At 37.2% G+C, this 23,087-nt stretch overlaps 1 protein-coding gene across 1 annotated transcript in view; it reads right to left on the bottom strand.

Annotated features, from left to right (window-relative positions):
• Positions 1-138: 138 nt before the first annotated feature.
• The window catches only part of LOC125838817 (helicase and polymerase-containing protein TEBICHI), a 39,663-nt gene continuing 16,714 nt past the window's right edge, over positions 139-23,087 (bottom strand). The window contains exons 11-29 of the mRNA XM_049517846.1: positions 22,853-23,065; positions 22,225-22,575; positions 21,914-22,066; positions 17,484-17,699; positions 14,524-14,742; positions 14,329-14,446; positions 9,210-10,348; positions 8,744-8,941; positions 7,457-7,716; positions 6,245-6,434; positions 6,038-6,148; positions 5,597-5,949; positions 4,379-4,487; positions 4,124-4,261; positions 2,130-2,226; positions 1,722-1,883; positions 1,529-1,625; positions 294-1,453; positions 139-180 (exon numbers count right to left, since the gene is read on the bottom strand). Of these exons, the coding sequence (XP_049373803.1) occupies positions 1,813-1,883; positions 2,130-2,226; positions 4,124-4,261; positions 4,379-4,487; positions 5,597-5,949; positions 6,038-6,148; positions 6,245-6,434; positions 7,457-7,716; positions 8,744-8,941; positions 9,210-10,348; positions 14,329-14,446; positions 14,524-14,742; positions 17,484-17,699; positions 21,914-22,066; positions 22,225-22,575; positions 22,853-23,065 (3,936 nt within the window). The 3' untranslated portion in view covers positions 139-180; positions 294-1,453; positions 1,529-1,625; positions 1,722-1,812. The remainder of the gene's footprint in view (positions 181-293; positions 1,454-1,528; positions 1,626-1,721; positions 1,884-2,129; positions 2,227-4,123; positions 4,262-4,378; positions 4,488-5,596; positions 5,950-6,037; positions 6,149-6,244; positions 6,435-7,456; positions 7,717-8,743; positions 8,942-9,209; positions 10,349-14,328; positions 14,447-14,523; positions 14,743-17,483; positions 17,700-21,913; positions 22,067-22,224; positions 22,576-22,852; positions 23,066-23,087) is intronic.

Raw genomic sequence — 23,087 nt, 5'->3', positions numbered from 1 at the left:
AGAATAAGTGATCAGTTGTCTCAGTTTGGGGTTACAATACAAGCAATCGAACACTGCATGAAGTACGACTGCTATATAATAGACTTCAATAATCTGGATTCGCCTTACCATCAAAATTCATCTGATCGTCTCCCTCGAGCACCAAGCAGATTCAAAATGCCAGAATTTTTATCCATGCACCTTTCCAATACAAAACACCACAAGCAGATTGAGTGCCAGAATTTTTATCCATGCACCTTTCTAATACAAAACACCACAAGCAGATTGAGTGCCAGAATTTTTATCCCATGCACCTTTCCAATACAAACACCACAAGCAGATTCAAAGTGCCAGAATTTTTATCCATGCCCCTTTCCAATACAATTTTCATGTCTCCTCTGCAGGATCGATCATTAACCAAATGACAACTTTTCTCTAGTTCTCGCGTAGCACAGTAACAGTAACTTCCAATGAGGTCTTCTGAGCAATGATAACAACCATTCTGGGTGAGCTCTATATTTTCAAATTTGACTGCCAGGAAAGCTCCTGCAACTGTGGCATGCCTTCAAACCCCAACCCCTTGAGATTGATCTATCTCTTCTCACTGTACGATGTGATTGGATGTGGATCTTCCAGGTCCCAGGTTGTTCCTCCATAAGAGAGACAAAAAAACAGCAAGTAACATTCTCAAACACCATTAACCAATTCCACATGCATTAGATGTCAGGGAACATATAGCAGAAAATGCACCAGAAGACATTCAATATCCTCGCACGACAATTCATAGAAACCCGAAATGTTCCTGGAGATTCACATTAACTAAATTTTGAGGGCTTAGCCAATGGAAAAGTAATTATCCTATGCTTATTGCTTCCCTGTAAATTTCTTTTTCCCTTGTCTTTTGGGTTTTAGGGGACCAATAACCCCATTGAAATCATTCATGGCACAACTACAGAGCATTAATCACCTCACAAGGTTCGTAGCCCAGGGCCAACACAAGCTTGAATAATGAATATGGCTCCAGTAGGATTTGAAATTTGAGCATAAAGGATTAAGCACCTAGAAGGCTTCCACCACTTGGACCAACTCCTTGGTTCTCTTGATAGGTATTACCCTGCCATTAATTGACACTTCAATATTAAGCATCCGCTTTCTCTGAGATCCAGGAGAATGAGGTAGAACCCTTATATAATCATCATTAATTAAGCACATTCGCCCTGTAAGATGCTTGTCAGCTTACAACACGATGAAGCATCATGCTCTGGAGACAATCAGGAAAATCTCATCAGCAGAGTCTTCACATCTCATGCTCTCAAAAATATTGAAAGCGGCCTTGGTTCTGAGCACCCTCATCACAATATTACTTACTTGAATGTCATAGTTCTACAAATTTATCAGAGCACCAACAAGTGCAGATTTGTTCAATAAAGTTAAAGAGTCTCTTCCTCTGTCCTTCCCACTTCCTTCAAGTAACCTAATCCATCAATCAGATCCTTTGCTTGTACAGAAATTGTGAGATTATGACTGCCAACAAAGAGCACATTATAACTTTGATGACCAGCTAATTCACATGAAGTTATACAGTTGCATCCCATGTGAACATCATTTGCTTGGTCTGTTAGATAAAGGTCTTGCTTGAGAGGAAACTGCTTCACCGAAATAAAGATAATAGTCAGAATTAAAATGCCACAAAGATGTATAGAATGCATTAACAATAAGACACCCGAGAAGCTTCAGGTTACCTGAAAATAACAGCTGTTGATACTGTTCAAACAGCATCAAGCAACTAATAGTTTTAAACTTTGCCAACAAATGTCCACACTTAAAAACCTATCATTCACTGGCCTGGAAAGGTTCCAACGATCCCCATGTGCTCCCAATCTTCAGTTTCACATGCAGTGGGACTGGAACACAACCGTAGGAACTACTATAAGCACAAACTTCAAGAAGAATATCAATTCTAAGAGAGGGAAAAAGTACAATAAAGAACGACATAAGATCATTTAGTCCACCAAAAGGTTTAACTAAGGTTAAGTCAATCAGAGGATCTTCCACACCATCCCCCAGAAAATCCTCCATTTGACAAACCTGAGATAAACTAGGACTTAAGATCCAGACAGGCATATATTTAGTTTGCTATGATCCCTTACCAAGAAGAGAAACAGCATTTTCCATGCTCATCTGCAACAACAATCCAGCTTCCTTTGCAACAGAAGGATCAGCCTCAAGTACTAATTCATCATGAACCTTAGCAATGTCCGAAGCAAGTGATCAATATTTAACCAATACAAATTCAAATGCAAATGTAAGCAAATAGCTCAGGAACTAAAATGGAGATGAGAAATAGAAATTTCTTGTCTTCCTACTAGAGATTCTAAGCATTTCCTTAACCAGAAATACATGAAATTTCTCGTAGAATCATATAAACAGTACAAAATCAACTAACTATATGCTCCCTTACCAAACTAAACGATATTTCAGTTCACTTAAAAAAAAAAAAGTTCATAACAATATTGAAAATTGTTCCTTCTGTCCATTATAGTGATACATTTGACAAGCACACAAGTTCACCAATTAACTAGAATTGTATCAGTGTAATAGAAGAAATCATTTATTTGAAACATCAAGTATATCAAGTTTAATTCCAATTTGAACTCTTGACGTTTTGAGATTCTCATAGTAATACAACTCCACAAGTGAGTTAAACGTTCTGGGACATCCTAAAATGAAGCAACCTAAATAGGAACAGAGAGTGATGACTATGAGCAATTGAACCGCATAAGAATGGCAATGGGGGAGGGCAGGGCGGGTGCGGGTCTCCTCCAATATTTGTCGATGCAGCTTTAGCTTGCTGCTGCGCATGCCTTTTTTACTTTTTAAAAGTTGGGATTTAGTTTGAGTTTATTTTCAATTATTGATTATACCTCTGTTAATGGTAAAAACGTAAAAGGAAAAGAAGTTAAAATTAGTCCATGACTTAACTTTCTAAAATGATATTTTATCAAAAAAATTATTTAATAGAACATGATATTTTATAATTTTTAGGCAATAAAATCTTCTATTGTTTTATGGTTGAATACTACTCCTACTTGAGAATAAATATGTAATTCTTGAAAAAGAAAATAGATAATGTTAATGTCTTCCCTTACTTCATCTGAATTTGACCAACTCTAGGAAATAACCAGTTTTGCAATAGTGAACATTTAAATATGTATTTAGATGAGATATCTCAGGCAAGAGTAATATTCAATAAAAAGTTAATGAAAAAATTTATTCCCCAAAACTTATAAAATATCATGTTCTATTAAATTTAATAAATGATAGAATATATTTTTACAAAAGAAAGTCCCAACCCGTAAGTAGTAAAAAGACATGGGCAGCCATCGTAGGCTGCATTGACAAACACTGGAGCAGTAAACAGTGGAGTGGGTTTATAAAATAGTTATCGATGAAAATGTTGCTAGCTTATAGCCTAATAAAATAGTTTTAAATCGACTGTTAAATAATTCTAAATATAACAATGGTGATTTATAAAACTTTGAAATATTTGTATAAGAAAATAATAAAATAAAGAAAAAAAAACTTAAGAGGGGCAGGACGGGCGGAGCGGGTTGAGAATAGAAAAAAAAATGTTATGTGGGGCGGATTTAGAATTTTGTGTGTTTGACTAAGAGCACGTTTGGATTAACTTAAAAAAAAGTAGTTTTTAAAAAATCAAGCTTAAGTAACTTTAAGTTAAAAAATGAAAAGTAGGGGAGTACCTGCTTTTAACTTTTAACTTTTTTTAAGTCATTTTAAACTTATTTTAAGTTATTTTTAACTTTGTCAAACACTCCCAAAAACTAAAAATGACTTAAAAAGTAGGTTTGACCAACTTTTACGCTAATCCAAACAGGCTCTAAACCGCCCCCGCCCCCGCCCCCGCCCCCGCCCCATTGCCATCCCTAGAACCACAACATAAACTGCTACTGTTAAAAGAATACGGACTGCTTTATCCCTCTTTTTCTTTAGAGACAAAAAAGTCCTTTCTGAGAGTACCAAAAACTGACTAATTAGGGGTGTGAAATGTCAGTGTCATAATTGAAAACAGATGAAGAACCAAGTGAAAGATTTTCTGTTCAGGTAGAGAATACTTGAAAACTACCTGTAAAATAATCCGACAACGTCCTTTAAGCACATGAAACTTTTCATCAACCGCAGAATGGGACAGAGATTTCTCAAAATGATCAAGCACAGAGTGAATGTTTATCATTGCAATCTTGATAATGTCTGCAGCTGACCCCTAATTGCAGACATAGAGACAAAAAAGGCAATGTTAAATGGGTAAATAGAGAAGGCAAATAATTGAGGAAGGGAAGGATGGGGCAAAACTCAGAAGTGGAAAAGAAAGCAAAACAACCTGGCAGATAGAATTCACAGCTTGCCTCTGAGCTTTAGACTTTTCCTTACTGTTTCCGAAGTTAATTTTTGCCAAGAAACGCTTTCGTCCCTTGAGGGTCTCTATATAACTGCATCACAAAAGCAAGGGCAACTATTTAAGAAATACCAATAAAAAAGGTTGTATATGTAACGAGAATTAATAATGTGTTACTGCACCAACTAAAAATACGACTAGCTTAGAAAGAACGAAGATCGAACTATTAAAAGAAAGAACAGTTGCAAAGTCATTCATTTTCAGGTTTCAGCAGATAAACATGGCCATCAACAATCTGTGTGCAACATATGAGGCCTAGCAACCGCCTGCAATGTCTTATAAAACAACACAACATGTATAATATACATGATCTTCTGATTTCCAACCTGAACTGAGAAAAGTCAAGTCAACATCTTTCAACTAATGAATAGTAACATTACTCCTAGGTTTAATGACTCGGGTGCATGATGTACAACCAGAAGGATATAAGGAAAAAAGGCAATGGGAAGATTTAAGAGATGGAAGAAAGATATCTAATGAGAGAAGATAGAGAAAGAGAGAGAGAGAACGAAAGAAAGAGAATGAAATAGAGAGGCATAGTATAAAATTAAAAGATGAAAACAATAATCCATAAAAAGATTCCTAGAATAAGAAGATCCACCAGTTGACGTATATGAATCAGATACTGCGGCAGGCATTTTCTCATTCAAAGGATGAGAAATTTTCAACAAGTGCACAGGAGAAGGAAACAAAAGATGGAACTTACGAAGCACTACGTGCAACAGTGCCAATAAAGTGACCCTGAACGTGAGACCTTGCAAGAAATTATAAGAAACATATGTGTATCAAAAAGGACGGAACCAGGTTTCTGTGATTGCTGGGGCAGGCACAAGGCAAAACATGGAGTAATATTACAACCACTAACTAGATCCTTACAAGCTTAACATGAAAAAGGAGAAGGAAAGATCAAGTAGTCAACATAAACAAGAGTGCCTTCTCGTATGAAAATTAAAACATCAAACAACAACTATAGTGCCTCACTAACTTGATTTTAGGAGGATCAAATTAGTTTCAAATACTTCAACCAAAAATTCTTTAACTGCATCTAATACATCATAACGAAATAGAAGAAATAAAGAAACTATAAACAGAAAAAGAACTATTAAAAATTGGTGAAACACACTTTTACTAAATTGATCTCACCCTTTCTCACGGCAAGATGTAACTGCTTCCTGTAGCCAGGAAGCAACACCTGGAAAAGATCTTTTAAAGCTTTCGATTCTTTCAGCAGCTTCATCTGCGCTACAATCGATTTGTTCTGCAAGGCTCTTAGCCCCCATTCCATAAAGAATGCCGTAAACCAACCTTTTAGTTTGATCTCGCTCCTCTTGACTCACAATAGCCTCTGTTTTACCTGTCCATTTTGCAGCAATCATGTTGAAGACATCACCTTGGGGTTCACTAAGCAGTTCGATCAACGAGGAATCTTTAGAGAAATGGGCCATCAATCTCAGTTCTATCTGGGAATAATCTGCTGTTAATAGTAACCAATTGTCCTGTGAAAGAGTAAGTACAATATTCAACTGAAACCATCCAAAAAGATAATTTCATATAAAAAGTAACTTAAAATTAATCAAGAGATACCTGAGTAGACACAAAAAAATCACGAGCATTGATCTTATAATTATTGACATCTAACGGACAAACGTCTTTATCCTTGTTATGCATTTTGAAGTCAACCATATGTTCAACACACTAGATAAATAAAACAAAACAAATTAACCAACACAGGTTATATTATCTTTGAGGATGATTCACTAATAACAATGAAATAATGGAATAAAAGGGAACCTGAAGATTAGGTTCCTCCATTGACAGTCGCCCTGTTGCTGTTGTCGTCTGGAGCCAATGACCATGCAGTGTGTATCTCTGTGTCCTCATAGATAGTCTAGCAAGTGAACAGATCGACCCCAATGTACAATTCAAGAGTTTTGCTAGAGTACGGTGCTCTTTAATTATAGGTACTATTGGATGTTCATTCCTGAAAAAAGGGGAAAAACTTCAATCCAGACATGTAAAAGGTCAAAACAGAAACAGTAAATGAAAATTACATAGATGTGCAGTACTTATTGCATATCCTATTGATCACCAGAAAGTAGGAATTACCAGAGAATAGAACTTGACCCACCATGGTGTTTCACAATTTTTGTTTATATCATATCAACAACCAAGACATCAGAAGTACAACGTCACATATTGCTCAAACAAACAACTATTGTGCCAATGTGCATTAACCCGAATTGTTTGGAGTGTGCTATATGAATAGTCAATATCTATTCCAACACTCAAAACTTTCTTTAAAACAAAATTAGGGGTTCTCTAAGACTAGAGGTTCTCCATTTACAACTGAAATACCAATCCCTAACAAACTAAAGGAACTCCTATAAAACACCAGACCTAATGTAAGATACCAACATAACTAAGTCTACATTCCAACTGGTTTGGTCTTGTATATATGGATATTTATTGTAGTCATAATAGGCAGCCTAGATAAAGAGGGACATACAACTGTGCCAAGGAAAGAACATAAAAACTTGTGTCTAAACAGTGAAACTGCCAGGTGTGGACCGAGGGAATGATGATAAATAGGCAGCATAGACAAAGAGGAAGAAACAACTAACCAATAAAAGAACTAAACCAAGAAGAGGCAAAAACTAGTGGTCTGAAGGTTAATCTGGCCCTGGCCAAAGGCTCTCTTCACTTCTTCTAATTGGATGGGTGGGATCTGCTGGATTGTTTAGTCGCTATAGACAGAGGATAACACAATCAACTATGGAAGAAGCTAAACTAAAATGACATAAATCCTTGTGATTTAACAATGCAACTGGGCCTAGCTAAAAGTTCTTTCTTATTACTTCTTTTATTGGGATGGGGGACCAGAGGATAAATGACCCTAGATAACTGCATAAAACATAATCATGCAGTAGGAGAAGATCAGAGTTAAGCGGCAAGAAAGTATCTTCCTTCAATAGGGATCATATTAACAGAAAAATCTTTTAGTACCTTAGCAAATCCAAGCAATGCTTATCAGTACTAGGGTGCTTCTTTCCTTTTTTACGTCCTTCTGGAACAGGAAGCTGTAGATGCCCATAGAGTACATTCGCAATTTCTGCTGCTGTGTACAATGAAAAAGTCATGCCAGCCAACTTGTAAGCTTCCTTTTCCAGAATCTTCAGCTTTCTTCCCAGAATTTGCCGTGCCTGTAGGCATCCTTCCATGTCAACACCTATTCCGCAGAGCTCCATGTCTGCAAGAACATTGACCTACAAGATAAACACATATATCAATTACTTCCAACATTGGGAATGGCATACCCTTTAACAAGTAATAAGAACTTCCCTCTGGAGAATATTTACATCATTGTTCTCCAAACAAGAATAAAAAGCTTGTAATCCTTTCAAGTATTAAAGCTTGAATTATTTAGAAAAAGAAGCAGTTCTATTTTGCTTGAGAACCAAACAAGTACGATAGCATCTAAATTATACGAAGGAAGAGATGAAGATGAAAACATTCTTAATAGTGTGATAGGCCTTCTTCAAGACAAAGATACTTCAGCTCATTGCATCTATACTCTATTTAAAATTACAAAACTGAAAAAAAATGTTTTTCTACGGATTGTTGAATCGATTAGACAGTGAATAATAGATGTTACACATCTGCAAATGCCTCAATGGATTTTTTTCAGTTCTTCATGTAGAAAGGGGGGAAGGACAATTACTACTTTAAAGAAAGCAAACTTCTTGATGAACACCCTATTAGGTACAACTGACATGTACTTAGGCTTTTAGGCTCATGCCAGATTGTTCTGCCTCCCATAAAGAAAGAGAACAAAAATGATAGAATAACACATCACCTATGTCAATTTTCTTCTAAAGTTCATTTATTCGATAAAAATTTTAGAATTCATCACACATAATCCAGGTCTGTCTTGTGCTGGGCAAGCATTAAAATACTAGGAAAAGACCAAATATTCTATGGACAATAATTTATTTATCGCAAAGAACCGGAAGAAAGTTGCAAAAACTTGGGGTCAGCTCCCCTTTCCTAAGATCCTGGATGTGGCAGTAATGAATTAACTTATTACAGATTTGACCAGTTACTTGGTTGGATAGCTTTGATGCCCCATAGCAAGGACCACAGAAAAAGCTTGCATTTCCCATATTTTACATTATTTAATCCCAATCCATCACAAGTTAGATTGAAAGATGATCCACCTTCGCAATGATTTCTAGAAGGGATAAAACATTGTATGGTTGCACTAGAAATGGATCACATGCAATATCTCCCTACCAATGGCATTTCAGTTGCTCCAAGTGCCTCAACAAGTCCTTCAGAAATGACTAATTTCCATAGAACAGAACGCAAAGCTCGTGTTTGTGCTACTCGACGACAACAACCATTATGAGCAACTTGTCGCATCTGATTCTTCCATCTACCATTTCGATTAGCGGCAGCAGCAGCCTCGATGGATAACCTTTTCTTCACTTCCTGCAGGAACATGGCAACCTTAGAGGAAAAGTTTTTAGACAATAATGCACTTATAGTCAGCAATTGTTCAATGGGCACTAGATGTTCCAGGACAACAAAAGGCTAGGTTATCTAGTTCACTGATAACTTAGCGACAGTATTTCATAGACCTTACACAAAGGGAAACAAAAACAACACTATGTATAACTATAACAGCAATAACCTCTATGAGAACAAATGTATAAATTATAATATGTTCAAGCTGATTATTACGAGATATTAGGGTTACCTTTTCTATACTAGGGTTAGAACCTTTCTCCTCATCAGGCCAGAGGACCCAAGCTACTATACACAAGTCAATTGCATCTTGAATGGGAACAGGAGACAACAGATAGCAATTGTTGTCAATAAGATCCACTCCGAGAGATTTGACCAAAAGACTCAAACCACCAACTCTCTGAATTGAAACAGTAGGATGCTTGAGTACCTGAATCTGAACTTTTAAGTTCCATGTAAACTTTTTTATATCTTTTTTTCTCATTATGGTACTAATTCTATTCCATCGGTGTATCGCTATCTCCCACTGAAGATTTGGCGGTAGAACATTCCCAATATCACCACTGGTAATGGGCGACGATTGGCTATTCCTTTTGCTGTTGGACCAAAATAAGTCCCTCGGAAGATTTACATAATAGACAGGAGAATCTTCCCAACAAATGGCTATGCCATATATTTCAAATGGGGCAATGCTGTTCAGTGCAGACTTTTTGCTGAAATGGACATCAAAGTAAAACTCCTCAGCAGCTTCCCAGAGACCCAGGAAAGTATCAAATCCACCAACAACAGCAGTCGCATTCATAGGCCCCTTCTCTGATGTTTCTTTGACTCTTACATTACATATCTCAGCTCCTTCACAGTGTTGTTTCCCAGCATGATTATGATCAGTACATGTACCACCTCCTTCGATGCCCTTAATTTTTAAAGTAGGATAAGGGGAAGTCTTTGCATTATCAATATGAGGAGTAGATTCATTAACTTCAGCATTAAGACCATTAGATCCTTCTATATGAAATGCCTCTTTGTCAGCAATTGTTTTGCTTTTTGCATTTTCTGCTCCAGCATCAGGAATAGTGATATTGACCTCCTTACTTCTTTCTATGGATGTGGAAGAGATTCGATTTGCATTCTCCAGGCTAATAAAGCTACTAGTCGACCCTTCTGCAGAGGAGGTACTAGCTTCTTTGTGAGCACCATGTCCAGCAGCAGTAGATATGACAGGCTGTGCAAGCGTTGACACATCAAGTCCAAGCGACTTGAAAGCTGAGAATGCAGCAAGCCTTGCTTCCTCAGCTTTATCGAGAACAATCTTGCGTGCACCATTTTTTATCTTTTTCGCAACTCCTAATTGGATCCTCCGTTGTGCAGAACCTTCCATAGTTGATAAAACAAGTTACCCAATTAATAGACAAACAAATAATCATTTAATATGGCAATCTTAAACCACTGGAGCATTTATGAGCATAGATGAAAATGTGAAGGAATGTCAGCAGAAGGAAAAATGGGATAGCAGAAATATGCATTTCAACAGCAGTACAATATATTGAACTGTGGTTTCTTGCACAAACGGAAAGTGGAGACTGTTGAATGAGTAGGCAGATTTAATCATAATCTGCTCCACCATTGAGCTGGCAGATTTGATTATAATCTGCTCCTGTGAATGTGGGATTAGAATATATTATTCTAGGAAAATAGTTTAGAGGAAATCCCTTGATTCAAGGATTTCCTAAGAATTAGGGATTGATTAGTTTAATTGGCCTTTACTTGTTCTCTTATAAATATTGTACAAACACTATGAATAATATATACTTTTGCAGTATCTAAGCTTTCATGGTATCAGAGCAGGGCCTGTCTCACCCGATGTTGGGGCCCCCAAAATCAAAAATTGCCCCACGCACAAGATGCTAAGCACTGGGCGTGAGGTGGGGTGTTAAAGAATGACAAAAGTCCCACATCGGTGGTTAATGAGATGGGTGGACTCTTTATAAGGCTTGGGCAATCCTCCTCCCTTTGAGTTAGCTTTTGGGGTGTGAGTTAGGCCTAAGACCTAATTTAACATGGTTAAAAATGTGTTTGAGACTTTCTATGTCATGGTGGAAACACAGTTCAATGAGAAAATCAAGATTTTTCGGAGTGACAATGGCCGTGAATTTTTTTAATGAACAATTAGGAAGTTTTTTTAGAAAAACTGGGGTAGTACACCAAAGCTCTTGTCCAGATACACCTCAACAAAATGGTATCGCCGAAAGAAAGAATAGACACCTTTTAGAGGTAACGAAAGCTTTAATGTTTACTAGTAAAGTTCCACAACACCTTTGGGGAGAGGCTCTCTTGACTGCCACTTACCTTATTAATAGGATGCCATCTCGCCCTCTTGAATTTAAGACACCTTTTAAAGTTTTCAAAGAAAGTTTTCCTAGTTCTAGGTTAACTACAGATCTGCCTCTGAGGGTTTTTGGTTGTACAACATTTGTTCATGTCCATAATCGTAGTAAACTTGAACCGCGGGCTAAGAAGTGTATTTTTGTAGGATATGCCCCAAGTCAAAAGGGATATAAGTGTTATGATCCACATGCTAGGAAGATAATTGTCACAATGGACCTAACTTTCTTTGAGTCGCAACTCTATTTTACTACTCATCTTCAGGGGGAGTATCATGTAGGTGAAGATTCTTTTTTTTTGTGATATTGAGGAAACTAGATATCAAGCAAATGAAGAGCCTGATATTACAATAAATACTGATGTGAGAGATGTAGGAGAAGATATAAATAAGTGTGATCCAAGAGATGATAAGGACCAAAGTGACTTAAATGATAAAAACTCGGAAATTGAACTTGAACCTGTAGCGCCTTCAAATGACAAAAATAAAAATGGGAATAGAGAACAAAAAACAGAAATGCGTATTCGAGAAGGAACCGAACTCAAGAAAAAAAGACCGAAGATTCTCAACACTGCCAAAAATCAGTCCCACAAGACCTTACTATAATTCAAGGTACTCTTCCAACTAATTCTATTTCTAAATCCTTAGATCTAGATCTATCTATTGCGAAACGCAAAGGTGTTAGATTTACTTCTAAATATCCTATGTCTATGTTTGTGTCCTACAAAAAGTTATCTCCTAGTTATTCAGCCTTTACTTCACAACTCTCTAGTGTGGAGATTCCAACAAATGTGTAGGATGCTCTATAAGTTCCCGAGTGGAAGGAGGCTATTTTGGAGGAATTACGAGCTCTTGAAAAAAATGAGACATAGGATCTAGTGGATTTACCTGAGGAAAAGAAACCAGTGGGTTGTAAATGGGTGTTCACCACCAAATTCAAATCAGACGGATCCTTGGAAAGGTATAAGGCCCGCCTAGTAGCTAAGGGATTCACGCAGACATATGGCATTGACTATCTCGAGACGTTTGCTCCAGTAGCTAAGCTAAACTCAATTAGAGTTTTGTTGACAATCACAGTAAATCTCAACTGGTCTCTTCAGCAGTTGGATGTGAAGAATGCTTTCTTGAATGGGCACTTAGAGGAAGAAGTCTATATGGATCCCCCACCAGGTTTTGAAGGGAAGTACAAGTCAAAGATATGCAGGCTTAGAAGATCTCTTTATGGTCTAAAACAATCTCCAAGGGCTTGGTTCGAAAGGTTTACTCAATTTGTGAAAAAGCAAGGGTATGTGCAGGGACAAGCAGATCACACAATGTTTACTCGACATTCACTGGAAGGAAAAACAACCGTTCTTATAGTGTATGTTGACGATATTATCCTCACAGGAGATGATGTGGTTGAGATCAAAAATCTAAGGGAACGTCTTGCCTCAGAATTTGAGATAAAGGACTTAGGCCCGCTAAAGTACTTTCTTGGCATGGAGGTTGCATGATCGAAGAAAGGAATTATAGTGTCACAAAGGAAGTATGTTCTTGATCTGTTAAAAGAAACAGGAATGAGTGGTTGTAGACCAATTGAAACTCCAATTGATCCAAATCTGAAGTTTGTTAAGGAAGGAAAATTGATTGATAAGGGCCAATATCAGAGATTGGTAGGCAAGTTGATTTACTTGTCACATACTAGACCTGATATTTCCTTTGCTGTGAGCCTAGTCAGTCAGTTCATGCATTCTCCACGAGAAGAACACCAAGAAGCTGTGAATCGAATCCTAAGGTATCTAAAGAGTTCACCTAGGAAAGGGTTGTTCTTCAAGAAGAACGAGCAAACAAATGTTGAGGCTTATACGGATGCAGACTGGGCTGGTTCATCTATTGATAGGAGGTCTACATCTGGATATTGTACATTTGTTTGGGGAAATTTGGTGACATGGAGAAGTAAGAAGCAAAATGTGGTGGCTCGAAGTAGTGCTGAGGCTGAGTATCGATCCATGGCACACGGAATTTGTGAAATATTGTGGCTCAAGAGATTTTTGGAAGAACTAAGAAGACCTGTGAGTTTTCCAATGAAGTTGTATTGTGACAATAAGGCTGCCATAAGCATTGCTCATAATCCAGTTCAACATGATAGAACAAAGCATGTTGAAGTGGACAGACACTTCATTAAAGAGAAGATTGAAGATGGAAATGTGTGCATTCCTTTTGTGCCAACAACAGAACAAGTTGCAGATATTTTCACAAAAGGTCTTTTCAGAACTACTTTTGAGTCCTTTGTGAGCAAGTTAGGCATGTTTGATATTTACATGCCAACTTGAGGGGGAGTGTTGAATGAGTAGGCAGATTTAATCATAATCTGCTCCACCATTGAGCTGGCAGATTTGATTATAATCTGCTCCACAAATAAAGCTGGCAGATTTGATTAGAATCTGCTCCTGTGAATATGGGATTAGAATATATTATTCTAGGAAAATAGTTTAGAGGAAATCCCTTGATTCAAGGATTTCCTAAGAATTAGGGATTGATTAGTTTAATTGGTCTTTACTTGTTCTCTTATAAATATTGTACAAACACTATGAATAATATATACTTTTGCAGTATCTAAACTTTCAGAGACTATAGTGTTGCATCAAATGAATAAGAGTAAATTAGTCCCGCATACTATGAGGAAACAGGAACGGTAGAAGGAAGAAACAAAGAAGCATACTGAAGCAACAAGAATGATGGTGACATTACATTTCTCAACTTCTGTTGCTTGTTATAACATATAGTAAACCTTGCAGAACCTTATGAAAAGTGAGTCATAAGCATCATAGTTTACTATGTCCCCTTTGCTTCTCAAATATAGGGATGTCAAAAGCAGATAGACCACTCCATGGATAAACAAAGAAAGTAATGGTCTCCATCCAGTACATGAAGCATTCTCATTAGGGTAAGTAACAGGCCATCAATGTGGTCCCAAATCCTCGTAACTCACCTTGGTCAGCCCATGATGAAGACTCAAAAAGTACTTTGATCATCTCAGGAACTGATGCTTCAGCAATTGCTTCAGGTGTCCGAAGACCCGCTTTATATAGTGCTCGAGCTCGGGAACCCTGGTGACTTCTCATTAGTTTTAAAGAACTTGACCAAAATAAGGAGAAACATATAGGGAAGAGAAACTCTTAGTTACCTTAACATATGGAATGGTGGTGAGCTCTACAATCTCTGCCCGCACACCAAATGAGACACGATTTTGGAACTTTGATACTAAGCCTTCAAGGTCATGCCAACCAAGCCTCTCACAAAAAACAGAAACCATGGAAGCAAACCTTCCAGCATTTTCTTGTAAGGCCTGAACCATGCCCCTTGCAACTTTAAATGCACCACAAACCTCGATAACTGGCACTTCCTTCATCACATAATGAGAACTTGGAATTAAGAAGACTATGGCAAGACTACTTCCCAAGCATCGATGAGCAAGAGAGAACTCAATGGTTGACAAGAAACGCATAGCACTCAAAGTGTACATACAACAGTTGATAAAATTCATTTGAACCCGAACACATAAAAGGAGGACATGTATACATAAAAAGAAAAAATATCTCAACAATTAGCTAGAGAAAAAAGTGTTGAAGGAATAAAATGATGCTAATCATCGATTCAGTACTTGCAGGTGCGATAAGTAAGAGAATAGAAAGATATATTAAAGACTACAATATTTGAGGAATACAACGCACACCTATTTATAGTTGATAAACACAAGACAGATTGTAATACCCCTACCCCGAGCAGAATTTAATTATCATCAAAATAATGAACGGAACCTCGAGAATGATACTTAAAGTAACGTGAGAACGATATTTTATCTTTTTGGTTTCTCACAAGGAAAACTATATTATGTCTATAGGACAAAACAGCACAACACATGTGGCCTTTAGATACTAAGGCGACAATAAGAATTTGATATCATATGTTGCAGGATATTTTACCTTCTCAACAAGTGCCAAGAAAGACTGAGGTATAAAAAGAAATCTAGTAATTCACAACGTATCTATTATTTGAATGTAAATAATGAATACAATCTGGTAGTCTTGTATTCAACCCTTTCTCCACTTCTCCTCCAATATATTCAATTTTTATCGACGGAAATTATGTCACTGATTCCAGATCGTTCTTTTACGGAGGGTTTTGGGAATAACTCTGGGAGGGTACCGTGGAAGGACGAGTTGGATCAGATGAGAATCGATGTGTGTTTAATAGGTGGCGCCCGTAGGTTTGAGTTAAGATCTAGATGACCATCTAACTGAACAAATTCCAAGTCAACCTTCTTTGCTCCTCTCTGAGAGCATGTTCTCCCATTGGGAATTTTATATCCTTGTAGCACTGAAGGGCTCTGGCGCTCTCAACAAAACGATGGTCTCTATCACTCCCCTGGCCAAAGTGAGTGATCAACTCCGCGGGGGTTTCTAAGTCCAATCTGAGTTTCACGCCTATGGGCTCCCCTTCTGAAGGAAAGGAGCTAAAATGAGAGTATGACATTAGTCATGTTGATTTGTATTATCTGATTCTGATCACATGGGATCTAATCATATCAGATAAGTTAGGAAGTTTCAGATTTTTAGGGATTGGATTTAGAATAGAATTATCCCTTAATTCTGGACTATCTAGAATAATCAAAGGACTATTTTCCTTTTCTATTAGAGTAAAAATGTTCTACTTATGGTTATATGTGAGCAGTTGAATCCCCTTGACATGAAGAAAAATTCAAGTATAGTGGTAAAGGGGGTACAAAATTGCTTTAGGTCATATGTTCAAATTACAACTGTGACATTCTAGAAAATGCCCTTGTATAAATTTCTGGTTCCGGCTCCGCCACTGGACGTATGGGTTCAATTCCCCAAAATCCACGTGTGTATGTCTATCCACCTTAAAATGATAGTGTACTTGGCTAGGGTTGCTAGCATATCTTGTTCCATTAGTATGACATTACGAAAGGATTCACCACTAGCCAATCAAGTGGGTGATCAGACAAGATGTGTTGAATGTCACTGTCTAGTAGGAAGTAGGAAACTCCCCAGAAATGAGAAAAGAACGTGTTTATGGCCTACAGAGAGCACTGTAATTCAAGAAATGATTCTTTAATGATTTACCATGTTTATTAGTTTGAGATGTTATTGATGTGCATGAAAAATCTGATTTTAATATTAAAGTGCATGTTTTCTTAACAAAGAAAAAAACATGTCCAGCCTTTTAGAGGGAGGTCGATGAGACTTAGAGCTTGTTTAGATAGGCTGAAAAAAAGTAGTTTTTAAGTAAAAAAATAAAAATCAAACTTTAAATGACTTTTAAGTAAAAAAATAAAACGTAGGGGGAGTCCTACTTTTGGTTTATAACTTTTTTCAAGTCATTTTAAACTTATTTGAAGTTATTTTTAACTTTGTCAAACACTTTCAAAAGCTAAAAATGACTTAAAAGTAGGTATGACTAACTTTTAAGTTAATCCAAGCAGGCTCTTAATGTGTATTTGAATACTCACCTCATTGACCTTTGTGGTACAAGTTCAAGTATCACACCAGATTGCTCGAGTTGAATACCACTTGCATACTTTCAGTGGTAAGCCCCCATACTAGACTTGTGGAGGCTTCTCTTGTCAATTCTCCCATTAATATTACATGTCGGGCTATGTCCCATTTCTACTTATATGTAATGAATTCCATAGAAGCTCCATTGGCATTGACTCATTCTGATATATGTATATGTATAATCGAGCTATGCCTCTCATCTAAGCTTATTCAGATATGTGATGTTTTCATGCAATTCTATGATATGCTATTGTTTTATATTTAGTTGATACAACAGGGAAAGGGGTTCGCGGGGGAGAGCCAAGCTTGTTTAATGCCGGTCACGCGCCCCTAATTTGGGTTGTGACACACATGATAATTGTCCAACACGGGACAATATCTCACATTAGAACATAACTCTTCCAATATTTAACTCTAACATTCTACCACCAAACTTATGATTCTAATAGCAGGTATTCACAATAAAACATAATAAGTGTGTTCTACACTGCAACTATGAATAAAATGAAGAAGAGGTGAGAGAGAGAGGGCAACAGTAGTGTTTTCCATTCATTTCAAGGAAATTTACCTGCACGAGCCTTGACAGTATAAGAGCCACAAAGAATCTCCGACAGATGCGAAGCATATTCTCATCTGACAGCATATGGTCATTCAGAGATCTGTTATCCAACTTTCCCTGCAGCCCTTTAGTACCAGCCTTTGACCTATAAGATGCACGAACTGGTGCACCGTGAGCCATTCGCATCAAAAAGGGTTCTTGAACTCCAGCCCGATTGCCAACTGACTGCACATCAAAACACAGAGCACACAAATGTCTCCATCACAGTCATCATGATTGTAGGAACAAATTTATCTCATGTGAGAAATATAGGAAAAGAATATTATTGATTTGTTGTTGTTTACATTATTACATTGAGACCCTATTTATAGACCCTAGAATACAATCCTTTACCAAGTAGGATACTATTTAGTATTCCTATTTCTATTTCTATTCCTATTCCTGTTCTAATAGGATTGTATAAACTTATTCTTATTCTAATAGGATTGTATAAACCTATTCCTATTCTAATAGGATTGTATAAACCTATTCCTATTCTAACACTCCCCCTCAAGCTAGTACATACAATTCATGTACCTAGCTTGTTACAAATGTAATTAACACGAGGACCGATGAGGGGCTTGGTGAGATATCTGCAAGTTGATCACTCGACTTCACAAATTTGACAATCAATCTCAATGGGCTTGGTCTTCTCATGAAATACTGAATTTGATGCATAATGCCGATAAAACAGAGAGTGATAAAATTACAGTGTTGAACTTCCCAAACCAAGCTTGCAAAAACTATTTCAGACCATAGAGTGACTTACGTAATCAACATACAAGGCTACTAAACTCCCCCTGAGCAACAAATTAGGTGGTTGCTCCATATAGACTTCTTCACAATGCAACGGTCGCCGGAAGTGCTCAAAATCTAGTATAAAGTGTATGGATCATGTTGGAATCAATAGACGTGTCAATATTTAACAAGAAAGTCACCGAAAAATTGGCCGGAACATGCTTATATGCCGGAGTATTGATTTGATGGATAAAAGTGGTCACAATCTAAGAAATAAAATTATATGGGTAGGGTTGGAATGATGTCACGACCCAACTAGAAAATAGAAATTATATAGGATAGTTCGAATTGATGGAATGACCCCCATTGAAAAAGAGAAATAATATGGGTAGGGTCGGAATGATGGCACAACCCTAATGAAAAAGAGAAATTATATAGGTATGGTTGGAATGATGGCACAACCCTACGCAAATCAGATTTGGGGAGTCACCGGAAAGACGAATGGAACTATGCAAATCAAATCTGAGGAGTCACTAAAAAGACATGATGCTATGCAACTCAGATATGAGAAAGTAGTTCGGTAAAATCCACGGTACTACACAAATTAATTATGAAAAGTAGTCCGGAGAGATGCACGGTGCTACGCAAATAAGATATGCAAAAAAAGGTAGTCACCGGAAGGATGTCACGGTGCTACACAAATTATATATGAAAAAGTAGTCACTGGAATGATGGCACAGTGCTACACAAATTAAATATGAAAAAGTAGTCACCGGAATGATGACACGGTGCTACAAAAATTAAATATGAAAAAGTAGTCACCGGAATGATGGCACGGTGCTACACAAATTAGATATAAAAAAGTAGTCACTGAAAAGATGGCACGGTAGGATTGTATAAACTTATTCTTATTCTAATAGGATTGTATAAACCTATTCCTATTCTAATAGGATTGTATAAACCTATTCCTATTCTAACACTCCCCCTCAAGCTAGTGCATACAATTCATGTACCTAGCTTGTTACAAATGTAATTAACACGAGGACCGATGAGGGGCTTGGTGAGATATCTGCAAGTTGATCACTCGACTTCACAAATTTGACAATCAATCTCAATGGGCTTGGTCTTCTCATGAAATACTGAATTTGATGCATAATGCCGATAAAACAGAGAGTGATAAAATTACAGTGTTGAACTTCCCAAACCAAGCTTGCAAAGACTGTTTCAGACCATAGAGTGACTTACGTAATCAACATACAAAACTACTAAACTCCCCCTGAGCAACAAAATTAGGTGGTTGCTCCATATATACTTCTTCACAATGCAATGGTTGTTGCAAGTGCTCAAAATCTAGTATAAAGTATATGGATCATGTTGGAATCAATAGACGAGTCGATATTAAACGAGTCACCGGCTGAAACATGCTCATATGTCGGAGTATTAGATTTGATGGCTAAAAGTGGTCACAATCTAAGAAATAAAATTATATGGGTAGGGTCGGAATGATGTCATGACCCAACTAGAAAATAGAAATTATATAGGATAGTTCGAATTGATGGAACGACCCCATTGAAAAAGAGAAATAATATGGGTAGGGTCGGAATGATGGCACAACCCTAATGAAAAAGAGAAATTATATAGGTATGGTTGGAATGATGGCACAACCCTACGCAAATCAGATTTGGGGAGTCACCGGAAAGACGAATGGAACTATGCAAATCAAATCTGAGGAGTCACTAAAAAGACATGATGCTATGCAACTCAGATATGAGAAAGTAGTTCGGTAAAATCCACGGTACTACACAAATTAATTATGAAAAGTAGTCCGGAGAGATGCACGGTGCTACGCAAATAAGATATGCAAAAAAAAGGTAGTCACCGGAAGGATGTCACGGTGCTACACAAATTATATATGAAAAAATAGTCACTGGAATGATGGCACGGTGCTACACAAATTAGATATAAAAAAGTAGTCACTGAAAAGATGGCACGGTGCTACAAGTTAGATATAAGAAAGTAGTCACCGGAATGATGGCACAGTGCTTAAATAAATCAAATATGAGAAAATAGTCACCGGAAAGATACATGGTGACCCAACTTTTGCTAACATAATTGTTGGCCAGACGGGCGGCATATATGAGTAATAGCCGCCCGCCGGCAGCGGAATCACTTTGATCGTTTACCAAGATCGTAAAGGCTCTGATACCATGTGAGAAATATAGGAAAAGAATATTATTGAATTGTTGTTGTTTACATTATTACATTGAGACCCTATTTATAGACCCTAGAATACAATCCTTTACCAAGTAAGATACTATTTAGTATTCCTATTTCTATTTCTATTCCTATTCCTGTTCTAATAGGATTGTATAAACTTATTCTTATTCTAATAGGATTGTATAAACCTATTCCTATTCTAATAGGATTGTATAAACCTATTCCTATTCTAACAGTAATGTCAGGCAATTATCATATTAGCAATCAAGCACAAACTGATGACCTCAACTCTTGGCATGCCACCTTAAAGAAAAATCAGGCAGTCTTGAAGCATCAAAATCACTTTGAACATTAACTAATTATTCACATTGATTATAAAGAACTTAAAACCAAGTGACCAATCATTAAAATATCTGTTCCTGCTAAAGAACTTTTTTTGTCCTGTAGTCCTTGAGGTAATAAGATATTTTAGGGCATAGAAAGAAAATAGTAACTCCACAGTTTACCAGTTAACCTAGCATTCTAGTTGAAGATGCAAGATACTTCACCTACAAATCTTTGAAGACAAATAACTTATGCTATGCAGTTAACATTAAGGAGTCATAGACTTCATGTGTCAGAGAATGAGAAATTAGCTCCAAACTAAAGTACCTTGCCTGTACACAAGAACTCTTTTTCAACTATACAGTACATAGCTCATGAATCATTAGCACGCTTTCCCTAGCAAACTGACAAACATTAGAAAGCTCAACGAATCCATTCTTATTTGTCAAGGCAAGACACAAATAGTTTTAGATAATTGATAGGAGCTGGATAATTTAAGAGCGGTTGAAGTCCTACGGTCCTGCCTCAGGTAATGCATGAAGTCTAGTGGTCATATTATTCATCTATTGGAAAACGCATCAAATGAGAAAATTGGAGAAAGGTGTGGCAAAAACAAAGGTCAACTCCCGAACAATCAGCAAGTGAAGGACAAATTGGCAGCATGTAAGGAGGTTTGCGATAATTTTTCCATTTTTCTACTAGGGGTGTTTGGATTGGCTTTTTTAAAGTAGCTTTTAGCTTATTTTTGTACTTTTTAAGCACTTTGTGTCTATCCCAAACACCTCCAAAAATAATTTAAAAAAGAACTTAAAAGCCAATAGCTACTTAAAATAAGTCAATCCAAACACCCTCTAGGTCGAGTACTTTATGCATGAAGATAATCTATTTGGCCATTGTGCTCGGACTTTATTATGGATTTGTGACCACGCAACCAAGTAAACACAACAAGATGGACATGGGGCAATCTCAGGAAAAAGACAGGAGGACAGCATAGAGTATCTTGGGAAATAGAGACACCAGCCCCCCCCCCCCTATACAAAAAAAAAAAAAAAGGGGGGGATTATGATAATCGTTTAGAAATGAACGAATGATTATGCAGAAAAACTCTACAGTTCAGTTACCTGATCCAGGGTAGACAACTCCATGAACCTCTGGTAATACAGTTCCCAATCTGGCTCAAGATCAACATTAATGGGTGTCACTAAGTAAACAACATGCAGATCAGATGCAAGCACAAACCCTTCCCTCGCTCTAATCAAATCATCCAAGACAACCTACAAAACAAGAGAATGACCATTGTTGGATTCCCATCCCAATATTTGCACTTAACTAAATTGCACAAAATGTAAACAAGGACCATTTGGCTAAAAGAACAAATTGACAAGAAATGATATGATGATAAAGTGGTAGTAAGTGGAAACAACTATGTTACCAGTGATTCTTCAGGAGAGAGAGAACTTCCAAAAGCTGCACGACCAAGAGGTGTGACTGTGTATAATTTGGTATCTTCACTCCATCCAAGAAATTTTTTATGGCATAACCAGCGAAGAGAATCTTGTGCTGATTTAACCACATCATCAAATGGTTTTGTTGAATTGAGAAGGGTACACCTAACGTACCGGTTAATATCACTAGCTGTTTGAACAATACCACCAGCAACAACTTCCAATATTGCGTGGATCATCCCATTCTTATCTTCGGATAAACAAGAATGCAACGGTGGACAGCTCTCGTTAACAAGTGCCGTTATTCGTTTGACCTCTTCTGGTTTGCAGATCAACACCTGAAGCAAATAAACAACAAAACAATATTAAGTTTATGGCACAGTTTCAGCTGCAGTGAAGACTTAAATAGAAAGCAAAAGATGCAAATACAGACAGAAAAATAGTAATATATGAGAATAGAGTCAAACAGGTGTAAGCAACTTCAAAATTGTAACATTTTAACAAACATTTTACAGAGAATAGCTTGTAAATCAGACCTACAAATTACACCTTTCCAAGTATGCAAGCTCTGAATGAACAAGAAAAAGAAACGAATAGGAAATGGTCAAAACATACACTCTCTCCTTTTGTATCTATACCCGTCCGACCAGCCCGACCAGCCATCTGTCGGTACCTTGTACCATCAATAAAGTCACGACCAATACGTGGTTGTCGAAAAATAACTCTCCGAGCAGGAAGGTTAACCCCTGCAGCTAAGGTTGATGTAGCTGTTAAGACACGTACAAGTCCTTTGCGGTAACAGGTTTCAACTGTTTCTCTTTCCTCAACCTTCAAGGTAGAAAAATATCTC

This window comes from Solanum verrucosum, unplaced genomic scaffold, assembly GCF_900185275.1.
Source record: "Solanum verrucosum unplaced genomic scaffold, falcon-dt-bn FXZP01000182.1, whole genome shotgun sequence".
Classification (NCBI taxonomy): domain Eukaryota; kingdom Viridiplantae; phylum Streptophyta; class Magnoliopsida; order Solanales; family Solanaceae; genus Solanum; species Solanum verrucosum.
Note: the sequence above shows the minus strand (reverse complement) of the source record. Positions and strands in the feature narration are given on the sequence as shown.